Source organism: Podarcis vaucheri (assembly GCF_965113315.1).
Source record: "Podarcis vaucheri genome assembly, chromosome: 6".
NCBI classification, from domain to species: Eukaryota; Metazoa; Chordata; class Lepidosauria; order Squamata; family Lacertidae; genus Podarcis; species Podarcis vaucheri.
Window position 1 is genome coordinate 13,884,455 of NC_138764.1, and position 15,847 is coordinate 13,900,301.

Genomic DNA, 15,847 nt, shown 5'->3' on the forward strand with positions numbered 1-15,847 from the left:
TTGCCTTCCCGCCGCAGCGGTACCTATTTATCTACTTGCACTGGCGTGCTTTTGAACTGCTAGGTTGGCAGGAGCTGGGACAGAGCAACGGGAGCTCACCCTGTCATGCGGATTCGAACTGCTGACCTCCTAATTGGCTAGCCCAAGAGGCTCAGTGGTTTAGACCACAGCGCCACCTGCCTCTGGTATCATCTGAGCACGCCTCATTTGGAAGGATTTGCCCAAAGTTGGGTTCCTTCCCCCCCTAGAATGTTGACTAAAAGTTAGTTTTTGTTGTTTGTAATTGTTTGTAATTGGGGGGGGGGAACCATAGCTTATTAAAGGAACATAAATTGTGGCATTTACTCAATATGCAGGTGCAAATGTTTTCTACACAAATTCTACCTCCTCTGAATAAGTGTTTTCTGGCTCTGGGTGCTTGGGTATTATCAAGCACATATCATCTGACACAAATATTATCTATATTATTCTAAACCCACCACCCCATTACATTTGAGATCTTGTTGGGGTATAAAACACCCTCCCAAAAAATGTTAGTGTTATTTTTTCCCCAATTTTGGATGAAGGTTAAGCACACTCTATGTACTACTTGAGAATGGAATGTACCCATTTGGAACATAAGGTCTACCCTGATAAAAATGAAATTGTTGTGGAGCAGAACTTTGGCATAGACTAACGGTTCTGATATCTTGTGAGGCCTTGAGATATGTGATTAGTAAAAGTTATTTATCATCCATTTTGTTCCCTGAAAACCGATGGTTAAAACTGAAATCCATGATACATTTAGCACTCGGATTGCATATAGTACAAGAATTACAAGAAGATCAACACAGAATTTTCATTTTGATTCGTGTGGTTTTTTAAATTCCACCGCTTGCTTGAAGGAGATCCAAAAGGGGAGAATTAGGCAGATACAATACATTCCCTCCTTATTTATTTCTGCTTTGTTCCTGGAATGGAACCTTGTTGAACCAATTCCTAGGAAAAACGGGTATTTACATAAACACATGCAGTACATTTTCCAACGGGAAAACGTTGTCTGGCACATATTACCTTGGATCATACTTCATCAATATGTACTGGATTTTCTGTAGCTCAGTTTTAAGTGTTTTGTTGCAATATTCAAGCTTCATTCGTTAGCAGAAGCAAGGCAGACACATTTAGAAAGATTCCAGACGCAGTACAGTTAAAGCAGAATTTACAGTCAGGAGTTCAAGTGAGGTCTAATTGCATGTTACACTTCTGTTCAGTTTAATAATGCTTAACCACCCTAAGGGTTGGAATCCTATGTATGCTTATCTCACCGAACTCAGTGGGACTCGCTTCTGAATACATAGCATTGCACTGTAAGTTCCATTAAAGGTGAAGTCAGCACTGGGATAAAGAGAGGAGGGATGTGGCAGCAAGGTCAGTATGGTGCAAAGTCGGCAGCCACACCAAATTGGCTCCACCAGCGTGTTTGCACTGCGTCAGCCTCGCTGCTGTGCCCCTCCTGCTCTTTGTCCCGCTATTTAAGATCATTTGTTGTAATTTCCTATCTTACAACTATAATAATAATATTATAATAATTTATTATTTATACCCCGCCCTTCTGGCTGGGCTTCCCCAGCCACTCTGGGGGGCTTCCAACAAAATATTAAAATCCAGTAATGCATCAAACATTAAAAGTTTCCCTAAACAGGCCTGCCTTCAGATGTCTTCTAAAAGTTTGGTAGTTGTTTATTTCTTTGACATCTGGTGGGAGGGCGTTCCACAGGGCGGGTGCCACTACGGAGGGCGGGTGCCACTACGGAGAAGGCCCTCTGCCTGGTTTCCTGTAACTTGCACACTTTTCATGTCATCACCAGACAAAATGTACCCTTCATGAAGTAATGGGGTTTTATGATTTTGCATATGCAGCACAGAAATCCATTTGGTTACAGATCCCACTAGACCAGTGGCTTTTAACCTGGGGTGCCTTGAATGATGGTCAGGAGTGCTGCAGGAGAGAGCCAGTGTGGTTAAGAGCGATAGACTCATAATCTGGTGAACCGGGTTCGTGTCCCCGCTCCTCCACATGCTGCTGGGTGACCTTGGGCCAGGCACGCTTCTTTGAAGTCTCAGAGCCCCACTCATCTCACAGAGTGTTTGTTGTGGGGGAGGAAGGGAAAGGAGAATGTTAGCTGCTTTGAGACTCCTTAGGTAAAGGTAAAGGGACTCCTGACCATTAGGTCCAGTCATGACCGAATCTGGGGTTGCGGCGCTCATCTTGCTTTATTGGCTGAGGGAGCCAGCGTACAGCTTCCGGGTCATGTGGCCAGCATGACTAAGCTGCTTCTGACGAACCAGAGCAGTGCACGGAAACGCCATTTACCTTCCCGCCAGAGCGGTACCTATTTATCTACTTGCACTTTGATGTGCTTTGGAACTGCTAGCTTGGCAGGAGCAGGGACCGAGCATCGGGAGCTCACCCCATCACGGGGATTCGAACCGCCGACCTTCTGATCGGCAAGTCCTAGGCTCTGTGGTTTAACCCACAGCGCCACCCGCGTCCCTCTGAGACTCCTTAAGGTAGTGATAAAGTGGGATATCAAATCCAAACTACTACTACTCCTCTTCTTCTTCTTCTTCTTCTTCTTCTTCTTCTTCTTCTTCTTCTTCTTCTTCTTCTTCCCGGCCTCTGTCCCTCTTTTCTTCCCTCTCTCGTCTCTGCCTCCCAAGAGCCTGCACAGCTGTTTGTTACAGCAGCCCTGGCTATAGGCTCCCCAGGCGAATGGGGCCTCTGGGGCTGGCCAGGGAGTGCTTCCCAGGCCCCTGTGGGGCAATGTGAGAAGGCACCTCTCTGTGGGGCAGAGTGGCAGCTCAGAAACTGGGACAGAAGCTACGGCTGCCCAGAGGACTCCCAGGGAGAGGGGATAGAAGAGGGGGCTGAGTGAACACTTCAGGAGGGAGGGTGTTTGAAAAAGGCCGAGAGGCTGCCAGCTCTGCAGGCAAGGATGACATAACTGGGCTCCTGAGCCCCGCAGCGGTGCCACAGAAAGAACTGTGATAGGAATTTTATGCTCTTAGCTTTATGGTAATGTTCATAAGTGTACCAACCAAGCATGTACCGTATTTTTCGCACCATTGGACGCACTTTTTTCCTCCTAAAAAGGAAGGGAAAATGTCTGTGCGTCTTATGGAGCGAATGTGTGGTCCCTGGAGCCAAATCGCTGTTGCCCTACGCTGCTGGGCTGCTCTTCGGGGATCGGGGGAGGAGCCACGGTGCTCTGCCGGCTGCCTCCGCTTTCCCCTGAAGCCCCGGCAACGTTTGCAAGCAGCGGGAAGGCTGTGCGTCTTTGCCCTGCGCTCCTGGGGTGCTCTTTGGGGGTGGGGGAGGAGCCACGCTGCTCTGCCTATAGCTTTTGCATTCCCCCTGAAGCTCCGACAAGGTTTGCAAGCAGAGGGAAGGCTGTGTGATCCTGGGGTGGAGGGGGGAGGAGCTACACTGCTCTGCCTACAGCCTTTACTTTCCCCTGAAGCCCCGACAAGGTTTGCAAGCAGAGGGAAGGCTGTGCGTCTTTGCCCTGCGCTCCTGGGGTGCTCTTTGGGGGGGGGAGCCACACTGCTCTGCCTATAGCGTTTGCATTCCCCCTGAAGCTCCGACAAGGTTTGCAAGCAGAGGGAAGGCTGTGTGATCCTGGGGTGGAGGGGGGGTGGGGAGCAGCAAATTGCTTTCTCTCAGTGCCTCCTAATTCAACTGCAAAGGATTGCCTAACCGGATTCTGAGCTCCGTTTGAAGTTTAAAAATATTAAGTTTGGGGATTTCTTCAGGTAGCCGTTTTGCAGAAATAGTCATAAATACATGCAAAGCATTTCCACAATTCAGTATTAGTGAGCTCAGCTAAAACCGAGCAGGCATCTGGCTCAGTAACAGTTTAAACTAAACAACTATAACCAAAATAAAAAAATTCCTTCCAGTAGCACCTTAAAGACCAACTAAGTTAGTTCTTGGTATGAGCTTTTGTGTGCATGCACACTTCTTCAGATACACTGCTCTGTATCTGAAGAAGTGTGCATGCACACGAAAGCTCATACCAAGAACTAACTTAGTTGGTCTTTAAGGTGCTACTGGAAGGAATTTTTTTTATTTTGACTATGGCAGACCAACACGGCTACCTATCTGTAACTGCAACTATAACCAGACATCCTGTGTGTTTGTGTGTGGACCATGTTTCTAGCAGCTAATCTTTACTGCTGAAAAGAGGCTCTGATATTCCACTCCAACTCTATAATTCATTATACAAATTCTTACAAGTACAGTCCACCTATACCAAACCAAAAACATTGTGTTCTCTTGGTATTGAATGGAAGCTATTTATCTGCCCTCTTTTCCTCCTCTGTTCTTTGCTCAGTCACTCCATTTTGAATCTTCCTTTCAAAACAACCAGGCCTGTTTTGAGAAAACTTCAGAGATTTAGGAACTGGAGCGCAATCATTTGATCTCTTTGCTGTTCCTCCATACTCCAAGCACTTCTCATTTGCACAGCCCTGGTTTCTCTCCCTGACTATAAATATTCTTGATTAATAACAGTAAAATGCTCAAATTTTAATTTTTGTGACTGCTGCCAATACTGACTTCCCAGTGATGATGAAAACAGCTACATTATAATGGAATGTCTGTCCTTTTTCCATTCTCTTCATTATATATTGTGGCTCGCTTTAAAGCAGCAAAGTGGACAGGAGCCACCCACTTTGCTGTTTTAAATAGTTTAGTACAACATTTGAGTTGGATTTTTTCTTCTTATTTTCCTGCTCTAAAAACTTGGTGCGTCTTTTGGTCAGGTGCGTCCTATGGAGCGAAAAATACGGTACATAGATCAACACAGGAAGACCGACCTGGATCCATTTTCATTCCTAAACTGAGCAAATGTCTTCTCTGCAAGGTCAATGTGGGAAACCTCCCATTGTCTCTTTCCTCACAAATCCTGTCTTAAGGGCACATTTAAGATATGAATAGGGTGTGAGCCTGTGACCTGGCCCAGGAACTAAGTATTTATCATTACAAAAGACTAGCCAGGCTCCCCAGGCAATCCAATCAAGTAGCCTGCCAGACAGGAGATAAACAACGATAGGAGAAAAACAACATTCAAAATTTCTGTTTTAGACTGCTTTTCTGTGATGTAGGTATGATGTATCTGGGGGGTGGTCTTACGTTACACCCCTTCTGTGATGTATGTATGATGTTTCTGGGGGTGGTCTTGATCTTCAGGGTGGCAATTTCAAAAGCCTTGTGCGCCATTTTTCTGGGTTCCTCCTCCTCTCCTGTGGGTGAGGGGAGCACCCTGTTGCAACAGATCAATAAAGATCAAGCTTACTAGCTGCTTTGCTTCTCAATATTCTCTGGTTGGCCTCTGTTATTTTCTCCTACCAATAGGGAACCTAATGTAAAGACTCTATATGGGCTCTTGGATACCCCATAAGGGAAAAGGGCGATTTTTGTTTACAACAGAATGTAGTAGGGTCAAGGGAGCCCTGGACTCAAAAAGGTTGAAAACATCTGCACTAGACACTTAGCGTACACAACTGGCCAGAGATGTAGGTGCTCATGAAGCATAATTATGTATGGCCTGAAATAATAGCAGGATGGCTGGTGTCCCTCCATCCCTCTCTCCAAATGACACCCACAACTAGCTGTTTTAACAGTGGGTATATATTTTGTTTAGGTTTTTTCCTTGCTCTTTCGCATAGGTAAGTAATTGATCCCAGAAGAGAATGTTTACTGGAAGGATTAGAAATACCCCTTCGTCTTTGCCTCTTCCTCCGCAATCCCGCATTTCCTGTGGAAGAGGCAAACTTCAAAAAGGCACTTAAGGATCACCATTGAAGCCTGCTGTGAACAATAATTAGCAACCACAGGGCCTCCAGACATCTTTGTAGATCCACTAATTTAGGAGTGGGTTTGTATTTCAGGATAGCAGCTTTTAAATGAGTAAGGACTGCTCTGAGAGCATTTCCTGTTCCTATAAAGGAGGAGAACACAAAAGGAAAGGAAAATGCAGGTATTGAACAAAAAGCTGTAAAGTACGCAGTCTTGGCAAAATATTCGCTTCTCCCCTGACGAACTCCCTTTCAGTTAATAAGAAGGGCTCTGCTGTCAAGCTCGTCCCTTTTCATAGCCAAATATTATTCTTTTAAAATTCCTTTCAAGCTTCCCACTGAAAAAGGCAGCGGTGTCCTATTTTGATTTCTGAGCCTTTTCATTTTGTTAAAACAAAACTGATAAAAGCAGACAACTTCTTGGAGCAAGGGCAGAATGCACGCGCGGTAAATGGGGGGGGACAGAACTGAATTACAAAGATTGTCCTACGATCCATCATATTTTTAAAAGCTACCCCCAATGAATCCTACATAATCACATCAAGAGAATGGAAGGCAGTGAATGTGAGCCTCCATTTTACTGAATCATAGAATTATAGAGTGCGAAAAGACTTACAGGGTCATCTAGTCCAACCCCCTGCCAAGCAGGAATCACATCTAAATCACAACTACTTTATATTTTTAAAAGAGAAAGCTGTGAATGTCTCTACTTTGAAGAAGAAGAAAAAGAGTTTGGATTTGATATCCCGCTTTATCACTACCCGAAGGAGTCTCAAAGCGGCTAACATTCTCCTTTCCCTTCCTCCCCCACAACAAACACTCTGTGAGGTGAGTGGGGCTGAGAGACTTCAGAGAAGTGTGACTGGCCCAAGGTCACCCAGCAGCTGCATGTGGGGGAAAAGTAGAAACATAGAATATACGTAAGATTTTTTTAAATCGCACATATAAGTTGGAGGAATGCAGAAAAACACTATCTGAGCTTATCAAATCACACCAAAAGCCGCAGTGCCGCGGAGGCAGAAAAGAAGACATCAAAAGAAAGTGGGGAAATAATAATTATTAGTATTAATTTGATTTATATACCACTCTTTATCAAAAGATCTCAGGGCATTAGAAACACATTGCAAAACATCAATAATAAAAACATACTAATAAAAATACAAATACTGACAGACAGTCAAGTAATAAAATAGTTAATAACAGCGTTCTTCCCTACACTTTCACAGGCCACAGATTATTTAACAGCCATAAGGTAAAGGTAAAGGGACCCCTGACCATTAGGTCCAGTCGTGGCCGACTCTGGGGTTGCGGCACTCATCTCGCTTTACTAGCCGAGGGAGCCAGTGTACAGCTTCCGGGTCATGTGGCCAGCATGACTAAGTTTCTGACGAACCAGAGCAGCGCACGGAAACACCGTTTACCTTCCCGCACTTGGACATGCTTTCAAACTGCTAGGTTGGCAGGAGCAGGGACTGAGCAACGGGAGCCCACCCCATCACAGGGATTTGAACCGCCGACCTTCTGATCGGCAAGTCCAAGAGGCTCAGTGGTTTAGACCACAGCGCCACCCGTGTCCTAATTAACAACCATAGGCCTGGGTAAAGAGGAATGTTTTTGCCTGGGGTCTAAAGGCATGTCATGATGGCACCAGGTGAACCTCTCTGGGGAGAGCATTCCACAATCAGGAAAATATGTAGCATGTTGTCTTTTTTTTCCAAAAATGGGGAGAGAGAACATTTTCCTGTTACCTTGCACTGTAAGGAAGACAGAAGCCACAGTGGAGCCACCTTCGTTGGAAGCCAAGCAACTGTACTCGCCGGCATCCGAGAGTTTGACCGCCTTGACTTCCAGTGAGAGGTTGCTCATCATTCGGACCCTGGAGGGCTCAAGCAGCTTGACGTCTCTGTTGTTTCTGTGCCAAGTGAGATTGTAGCGCACTGTGCTCACGGTTAAGCATGTCAACACGGCTCGATTGCCAGGAGTGACGGTGACGTTATTAGGAACCTGTACGATAGGTGGAGGTTCTGGAGAGAGTAAAAAAAAGAATAGGGAATTTTTTTTCACAAGTTCAATACACCAGGAAAGAGAAGGCAAAGCAGTGATTAGCATACTTTTCCGTGTATAAGATTAGGGTTTTTTTTACTTTAAAATAATGTTAAAAGGGGGGAGTCTTATATACGGGGGCAACCTCCCCCCATTTTCTTAATTTTGAGTCCCCCAATATAGGGGGTGTCTTATACATGGGGGCGTGTTATACACAGAAAAACACGGTAATTACTTGTTCAGGGGGAAACAGGATTATGTTTCATCCCAACATGTTCATGTGGCTGGGGAAACCCAGCCAGATGGGTGGGTAATAAATTATTATTACTATTATTATTATTATTATTATTATTATTATTATTAGTGGTGCAGTTCTTAAGGATGGATTACAAAGGAGACTAAGCATGCCATGGAACAGGGCTCCACGCAAATGGATCCAGCGAGAGTATAACTGTCTGAGAACAGATCTTCATTTTGTTGGTAATCCACATGGAATAAAAACCAAGCCCTTGTGCAGAAAAGGATTTTTGCAAGTGTTTCTCTTATTTGTTATTCCCTTGAAAGGGAAAACATGTTTCTTGCCATGCATCTTTAAAAATGTCAGAATATGAGCTCCAGATCCCCACATCCTGGATTTAATGATGGATGAAGGTTTCATATCTTACATTTTTAAGTCCTATTCCTCTACTGATGTTGGGGGAAGGAGGGTTGGGGGAAGACAACAACTAATTCTTCTCATTCCCAACCCTCAAATTAGGAATGTTAGAGAAACTCTTAACATGCTGTGCAAATAAAACAGCATTTCCCTCTCTAAATATCCCCTTTATCAATGGGCATACATTATTTGGAGACCAGAGCCAGCATTCTTGACACAGTTTTATATTTCCTCAGAGCACAATTTGGAAATCATTTTCAACTACCCTTTACATTTTTATGAATAGCACAGACTAACAGCTGGTTTACTTCCAGGCAAATCTTCCTCACACTCAGAGCACGCTGCCATAGGTAGTAAAAGTACATGAGTTAACAAGCCATATGACATTTTCAGCTTTAATATTGCAAGGGTTGGGGAATAAATGCTTCAAATGTTTGTTGTTTCTGCCATGGAAGAATGTTGACCGGATTTCAGCCATTTCATATAATTAAGGGCAGGAATAATTTCTGATCCACTGTGTCAGAGAGTCTAATAAAATGTAAAATGTAAGTTGGGAAGAAAATTATCCTGGGAGAGTGGCAAGGGTATATATCTAACTCTTGGTTTCCAGTTTTAGTTATGAAAACAAAAAAATCTGTAAAAACTTTATTATTTCACATTCATTCTTTCTTATGAGTTGCCTTTAGAAAGATTTACAGTTCCTAAAACTAAACAGACCCTGTAAGGACACAGGAATGTTCATGCCAGCACTGATTTACAAGTCCACATTTATCTTTGCATAACAGAGTTCCTTTGACTCTGAATTCTTCTGAGACATTTATAGACATTTCAACCATATGTTAAAACTCCCGTTGAACAATATTGAGCTGACCTTGCCTCTTTGACTATTATATTTGGAGTCAATGTGGTTTTTTTTAACTGTTAAACTTATTTTCTTTGTCAGTTGAGAAATCGTATATCATATAATGAAAGCCTCAATCCTATGGTTGCTTTCAGAACACCTCCTTATTTATTTGTTGTTGTTGTTTAGTCGTGTCCAACTCTTCGTGACCCCATGGACCAGAACACGCCAGGCACTCCTGTCTTCCACTGCCTCCCACAGTTTGGTCAAACTCATGTTGGTAGCTTCAAGAACACTGTCCAACCATCTCGTCCTCTGTCGTCCCCTTCTCCTTGTGCCCTCCATCTTTCCCAACATCAGGGTCTTTTCCACGGAGTCTTCTCTTCTCATGAGGCGGTCAAAGTATTGGAGTCTCAGCTTCAGGATCTGTCATTCCAGTGAGCATTCAGGGCTGATTTCCTTAAGAATGGATAGGGACTCTCCATGGGACTCTCAAGAGTCTCCTCCAGCACCATAATTCAAAAGCATCAATTCTTCGGCGATCAGCCTTCTTTATGGTCCAGCTCTCACTTCCATACATCACTACTGGGAAAACCATAGCTTTAACTATACGGACCTTTGTTGGCAAGGTGATGTCTCTGCTTTTTAAGATGCTGTCTAGACAGCACCCTTATTTATAGTGTATTCATTTAATGTACAGTGGTACCTCGCAAGACGAATGCCTTGCAAGACAAAAAACTCGCCAGACGAAAGGTTTTTCCGTTTTCGATTTGCCTCGCAAGACGAATTTCCCTATGGGCTTGCTTCGCAAGACGAAAACGTCTCGCGACTTTGTTTCCTTTGTCTAAAAACAAAGACATGTTTTGTTTATAAAGTTAATTTATTTTCCCTTCAATTTTTGAACTGCTCTTTACAGTATGTGTGACTTTGGCTTTGTTTGGACTTTTTTTGACCATAGGAACACATTAATTGATTTTCAATGCATTCCTATGGGATTTCGTGATTCGCAAGACGAAAAATTCGCTAGACGACAAAACTTGCGGAACGAATTAATTTCGTCTTGCGGGGCACCACTGTATTTGGAATTATATGCAAGGGTAAAAACATAGCCTTCATCGATATATGGTTCACTGAAGTGGTTAAACTTCTGGATGTTGACTGAGTGGATATTCCTGCAAACAATTACTGTACCTTCCAGCAAACAGGCAGGTTCTGGTTCTCAAACAGGGAAGTTACCATACCAAAGAAGCCCAGCAGGAGAACCAGATTTTAGTGAGCCAAGAAATGGTTTCTCAACCTATTTCCTGTCAATGAGTATAATGCATGTGGCAAGACAGGCACCCATTGATGTCACTCCTTACATGAAGATTTCAACTTCATCCCAGACAAGGATCCCGGTTAAGGTGGCCAAAGAAACAGCTACTCTGGAGGAATTATCACATGTGATCTGAAACAGCCATCTAAACAGCCATCTAAAATAAGTATACCTTAGGTCCTCAACAACCGGTGTTCAGAATCATCACGCCTCTGAACATATGGAGGGAAGTTCAGCTAACAGAGCTAATAGCTATTGCATTTGCAAGTTCCTGTGGGGGGTGAAGTTTTCATAACGATCAATTTATGTTGTGATCTGCAGAGATGCCCACTACCTAGGAGAGGTGATTGCTCAAGCAAAGGGAGGCAATAAATAAATAAATGTCAGCACCTTGGAGAGAGATTAAGGTGTGGGTTTCAGGACCACGGATAGTGCTCCTGCAGCAGAGAGGCTAAATGTAAATACAGTGGTACCTTGGATTAAGAACTTAATTCATTCTGGAGGTCCGTTCTTAACCTGAAACTGTTCTTAACCTGAAGCACCACTTTAGCTAATGGGGCCTCCTGGTGCCACCACGCCACCGCTGCACAATTTCTGTTCTCATCCTGAAGCAAAGTTCTTAACCCGAGGTACTATTTCTGGGTTAGCGGAGTCTGTAACCTGAAGCGTCTGTAACCCGAGGTACCACTGTACAGTGGTACCTCGGTTTAAGAACAGCTCCCTTTATGAACGATTCGGTTTATGAACTCCGCAAAACCAGAAGTAGTGTCCCAGTTTTTGAACTTTACCTCGGTCTAAGAACGGAAGCTGAACAGTGGAAGGGTACCGGTGGCGGGAAGCCTCATTAGGGAAAGCACACCTTGGTTTAAGAACGGTTTCAGTTTAAGAACGGACTTCCGGAATGAATTAAGTTCGTAAACCAAGGTACCACTGTAGGATCCTGCAGGATCCTGAAGGAACTGGCTGAGTTTTATATCAGGGGGTGGGAATTAATTAGCTGGAGACCTCCCCCCACAGTTCTGCCTCCTGGCCTGATCCAGCAGGGATTTCCTTGTGTTCTTATAATTCACCTAATTCTATTTTTCAAAGGCTGTCTAAGACAGTGGCCATGGCTGCATCCCGCAGTAGTGAATTTCGTTAAGTTAATTACGCAGTCGTCCAAGCAGTCCTTTATCTTTTGTTGGGTTGCATATTCTCTACACAACCTGGAATTCATTAAAATGCCATCAGGTTTGTTTTGCAGAATCAAATCTCCACAAATCGGGAGTGAAATGGATCCCTCTGGAAATGAGATAGTAAACGTCACTAACCTGACACGTCTAGAAATGTCTGTGCACGGCCAGTTCCTGCACTGCTGCTGGCAATACATTCGTAGTAACCTTCATCTGGCAGAGACACCTTAGCGATCTCCCAGTTCACATTAGCAGAGTCTCTGTAATAAATAATAATAATAATAATAATAATAATAATAATAATAATAAACACTGGGATTCACCTAATAAGCCCTGTCAGTGGAAGCCCAGTGTAGGGTCTTCCACGCAGGCAATGGGACTTCCCCTCCTCCTCTCACCTCCCCCTTGAAATTGTCTTTGCAAGGTTGGGAGAATCGTAGACCAGCACAGAGGGAGATGAGTCAGGAACGTGGCCCCCCAGAGCACAGGGGAAGAGTTAGACTCAGAAATTGAACTAAGTGACCGAGGGACCGACTCTGCAGATGAGAGCTGACTGACAGAGTCAATAAAGGACAGTTCAACCCCCCTTTCTGGGGAAGACTCAGTTAGATCTCAAGGAGAGGAAGAGTTGGAAGGCAGCCAGAGAGTTGCTAGACAATCAGTAGATAAGCAGAGGTCTCGGTTCCCGTTCTAGGTGACTAGATAAGATCAGAGGGCAATGGAAGGGCAAGAGGGGAAAGGTGGGAGTTTGGCATCCTTCCTGCTGCGGGAGGGTGAAGATTCAGACTGACCAACTATCATAAATGTGAACAGGCAAGAAGCCGTGCTCTGGATGTGTTTTTTTGTACATAAAACTGCCAGAGAGACATTCTTATTGGGGTTTGCTTGCCTGCCAGAGATCATTACAGTGGGGATGGTTCTGTCTGGCAAACTGACATTCTTGTTCATCACAGCACAATATCAAATTCCATCCCATATAAATGATTTGCAATGAAGGATAAAGAAGTTAGGCTGTAGTTTGTAAACCTCCGTCCCTTCCCCACTGCAGTTACAATGTTGAGCTGTGGCTGTGGGTATCTGTACCCTAAACTAGTCCTGGAGGAACTGGAGACTGAAGCCAGAGAACAACAGGAGAAGCTACTGCTCTATAGACCAGGTACAAGTAGAGTTTCTGCACTATAGACCAAATCCTGGTTTTTATACTCAAGGCTTAGGACAGCCCAGTGGCTCCATCCTGTTTGCCAGTTCTACATGATGTATTTTTAATCTTTGTTGGAAGCCGCCCAGAGTGCCTGGGGAAACCCAGCCAGATGGGTGGGATACAAATAATAAATTATTATATAGGTAAAGGTACCCCTGACCATTAGGTCCAGTCATGACTGACTCTGGGGTTGTGCGCTCATCTCACTCTATAGGCCGAGGGAGCCAGCATACAGCTTCCAGGTCATGTGGCCAGCATGACTAAGCCGCTTCTGGTGAACCAAAGCAGCACACGGAAACGCCGTTTACCTTCCCGCCAGAGCGGTACCTATTTATCTACTTGCACTGGTATGCTTTCAAACTGCTAGGTTGGCAGGAGCAGGGACCGAGAAACGGGAGCTCACACCATTGCGGGGATTCAAACTGCCGACCTTCTGATTGGCAAGTCCTAGGCTCTGTGGTTTAACCCACAGCGCCACCCACTTCCCAAATTATTATATATTCTAATATCATTATTACACTACCAATATTTCTCCAAATTGGGTTCCCAGCTGTTGTTGGACTGTAACTCCCATAATCCCAGACCACTGGGTTCTGCTAGCTGGGGATGGTGGGAGTTGTAGGCTAGCAACAGCTGGGGACCCATGTTTGAGAAACACTGCACCTCTGTAGCCAACTGATGGGGGAAAAAGGTTGGATTGGGAAGCGGAGCAAGGCCAGCTGGGGAACCGAACTCTTAGCTTCCAGGTTGTTGTTTTTTTAAAAAAAAGCATCAAAAGATATAAGCCAAAATCTGAATGCCCATGCCCCAAAATTTCTGTGAATAATCAGTTTCTGCCAATAAATTGTATGCACGCTCTCATGCATGGTCCCCAATCCACATACATGAGGAAATCCTGAAGGCATCCCTGAACCATAGTCCTAAGCTTCCACCCACAGTTAAACCCTGTCACAAAATGACCCATGAGAACTGCACAGAGAGAAAAATGCAAAGCTTCCTTCACAGAATAAAACAGTTTGGGTTACAATGCAAAGAAGGAAAACCAAATTAAAGAAATGATGATGGCATTACAATGCACTCAGTTTGCAGCACGGGTAATATATAATTATACCAATACATAGTGTGATCATCTGGTGCTGTGCTAATCATTTGCACTAAAATGCTGGTTAGAAGTTTGGATTTGATATCCCGCTTTATCACTACCCGAAGGAGTCTCAAAGCGGCTAACATTCACCTTTCCCTTCCTCCCCCACAACAAACACTCTGTGAGGTGAGTGGGGCTGAGAGACTTCAGAGAAGTGTGACTAGCCCAAGGTCACCCAGCAGCTGCGTGTGGAGGAGTGGGGAAGCGAACCCGGTTCACCAGATTACGAGTCCACCGCTCTTAACCACTACACCACACTGGCACACTGGCTAGCTGTCATGCATGGCATTTATTCTGCTCCAGCTGAAGTTTTCAATCTACAGTGGTACCTCGGTTTACGAACAATTCGGTTTACAAGCTCCGCAAAACTGGAACTAGTGTCCTGGTTTGCAAACTTTACCTCGGTCTAAGAACGGAATCCGAACGGTGGAAGGGCACCAGCGGTGGGAGGCCCCATTAGGAAAAGTGTGTCTCGGTTTAAGAATGATTTCAGTTTAAGAACAGACTTCCGAAAAGGATTAAGTTCGTAAACTGAGGTACCACTGCAGTGTTACGGCTACATTGATGCTAGTTGAGAAGCCATTGCCAAAATTTGAAGACATCATTTAAATATTATCAAGCAAACCTGCTTCGGGGCACTGCGAAAGTAAAGCTCAGTCATGCTAAATTTAATATCCAGCACAACATTACATGGTTACTACAGTATATCTAACCGCTGCCCACAGTATTTTATACGTGTTATAAACTTTGTAAAGGGCTCACTGTGCCCACACTATTAAAATGTTATGTCTGCCTTCATCCTAAATCAAGGGAGATTAGTATACTATGGAACTTGATCAATCCTTTTAAAACACATACGTAACTGCAAGCTCTCCATGCAACAGGAAAAAAGCCAATGTAAATCTCATTACTTAAGATGCAGCTCTTAGTCAGTAACCCTTGGCTTGAAGATTATTTTGTGAAAGCATCAACATATTCTGCTCTGTTCCACAGTCATGTAACAAGATATGGGGGAAATTAAGAGAAAAAACAAGCAATTTGGTCATTAAAGTTTGAGACCCAAATTACTGAACTGGTGAAGTATGTGCTTGCAATGACTTAATGGAACTTCATGAAAAAGATTGTGTGATAAAACTGACAGCAGTTTACAGGACAGCATTACAGGAACGCAGCCTGCTAATTGATTAATTATATAGGGTGGAATTCTATGTCACACTATTACAAATGTTCCCTCTGCACAAACATGTCAGCTTGCCAAACAGAATGATACCCTCAAAAGAATATGGGCCACACACTTTCTACATTTTGGAAGTAGAAAAAACTACTACACAAACAGGTTTTCATTCCTGCTATTCTTCTGTTTGGTTGCCCTCCTCTGCACATGTTCCAGCTTGTCAATATCCTTCTTAAATTGTGGTGCCCAGAACTGGACACAGTACTGCAGGTGTGGTCTGACCAAGGCAGAATCAAGTGGTACTATTACATTTCTTCATCTGGACACTAGACTTCTGTTGATGCAGCCTAGAACAGAATTAGCTTTTTTTTGCTGCTACATTACACTGTTGACTCATGTTCAGCTTGTGATCTACTAAGACCCCTAGATCCTTTTCGCATGTACTACTGGCAACCAAGGCATCC

At 44.0% G+C, this 15,847-nt stretch overlaps 1 protein-coding gene across 3 annotated transcripts in view; it reads right to left on the minus strand.

The window, feature by feature from the left end:
- The window catches only part of HMCN1 (hemicentin 1), a 316,075-nt gene that overhangs the window by 214,385 nt on the left and 85,843 nt on the right, over nt 1-15,847 (minus strand). For all 3 annotated transcript variants that reach the window (XR_014220481.1, XM_082225398.1, XM_082225397.1), the window contains exons 10-11: nt 12,003-12,124; nt 7,587-7,862 (exon numbers count right to left, since the gene is read on the minus strand). Coding sequence is in view for 2 of the 3 variants with exons in the window: in XM_082225398.1 (XP_082081524.1) it covers nt 7,587-7,862; nt 12,003-12,124 (398 nt within the window). In the remaining variant the exon portion in view is untranslated. The remainder of the gene's footprint in view (nt 1-7,586; nt 7,863-12,002; nt 12,125-15,847) is intronic.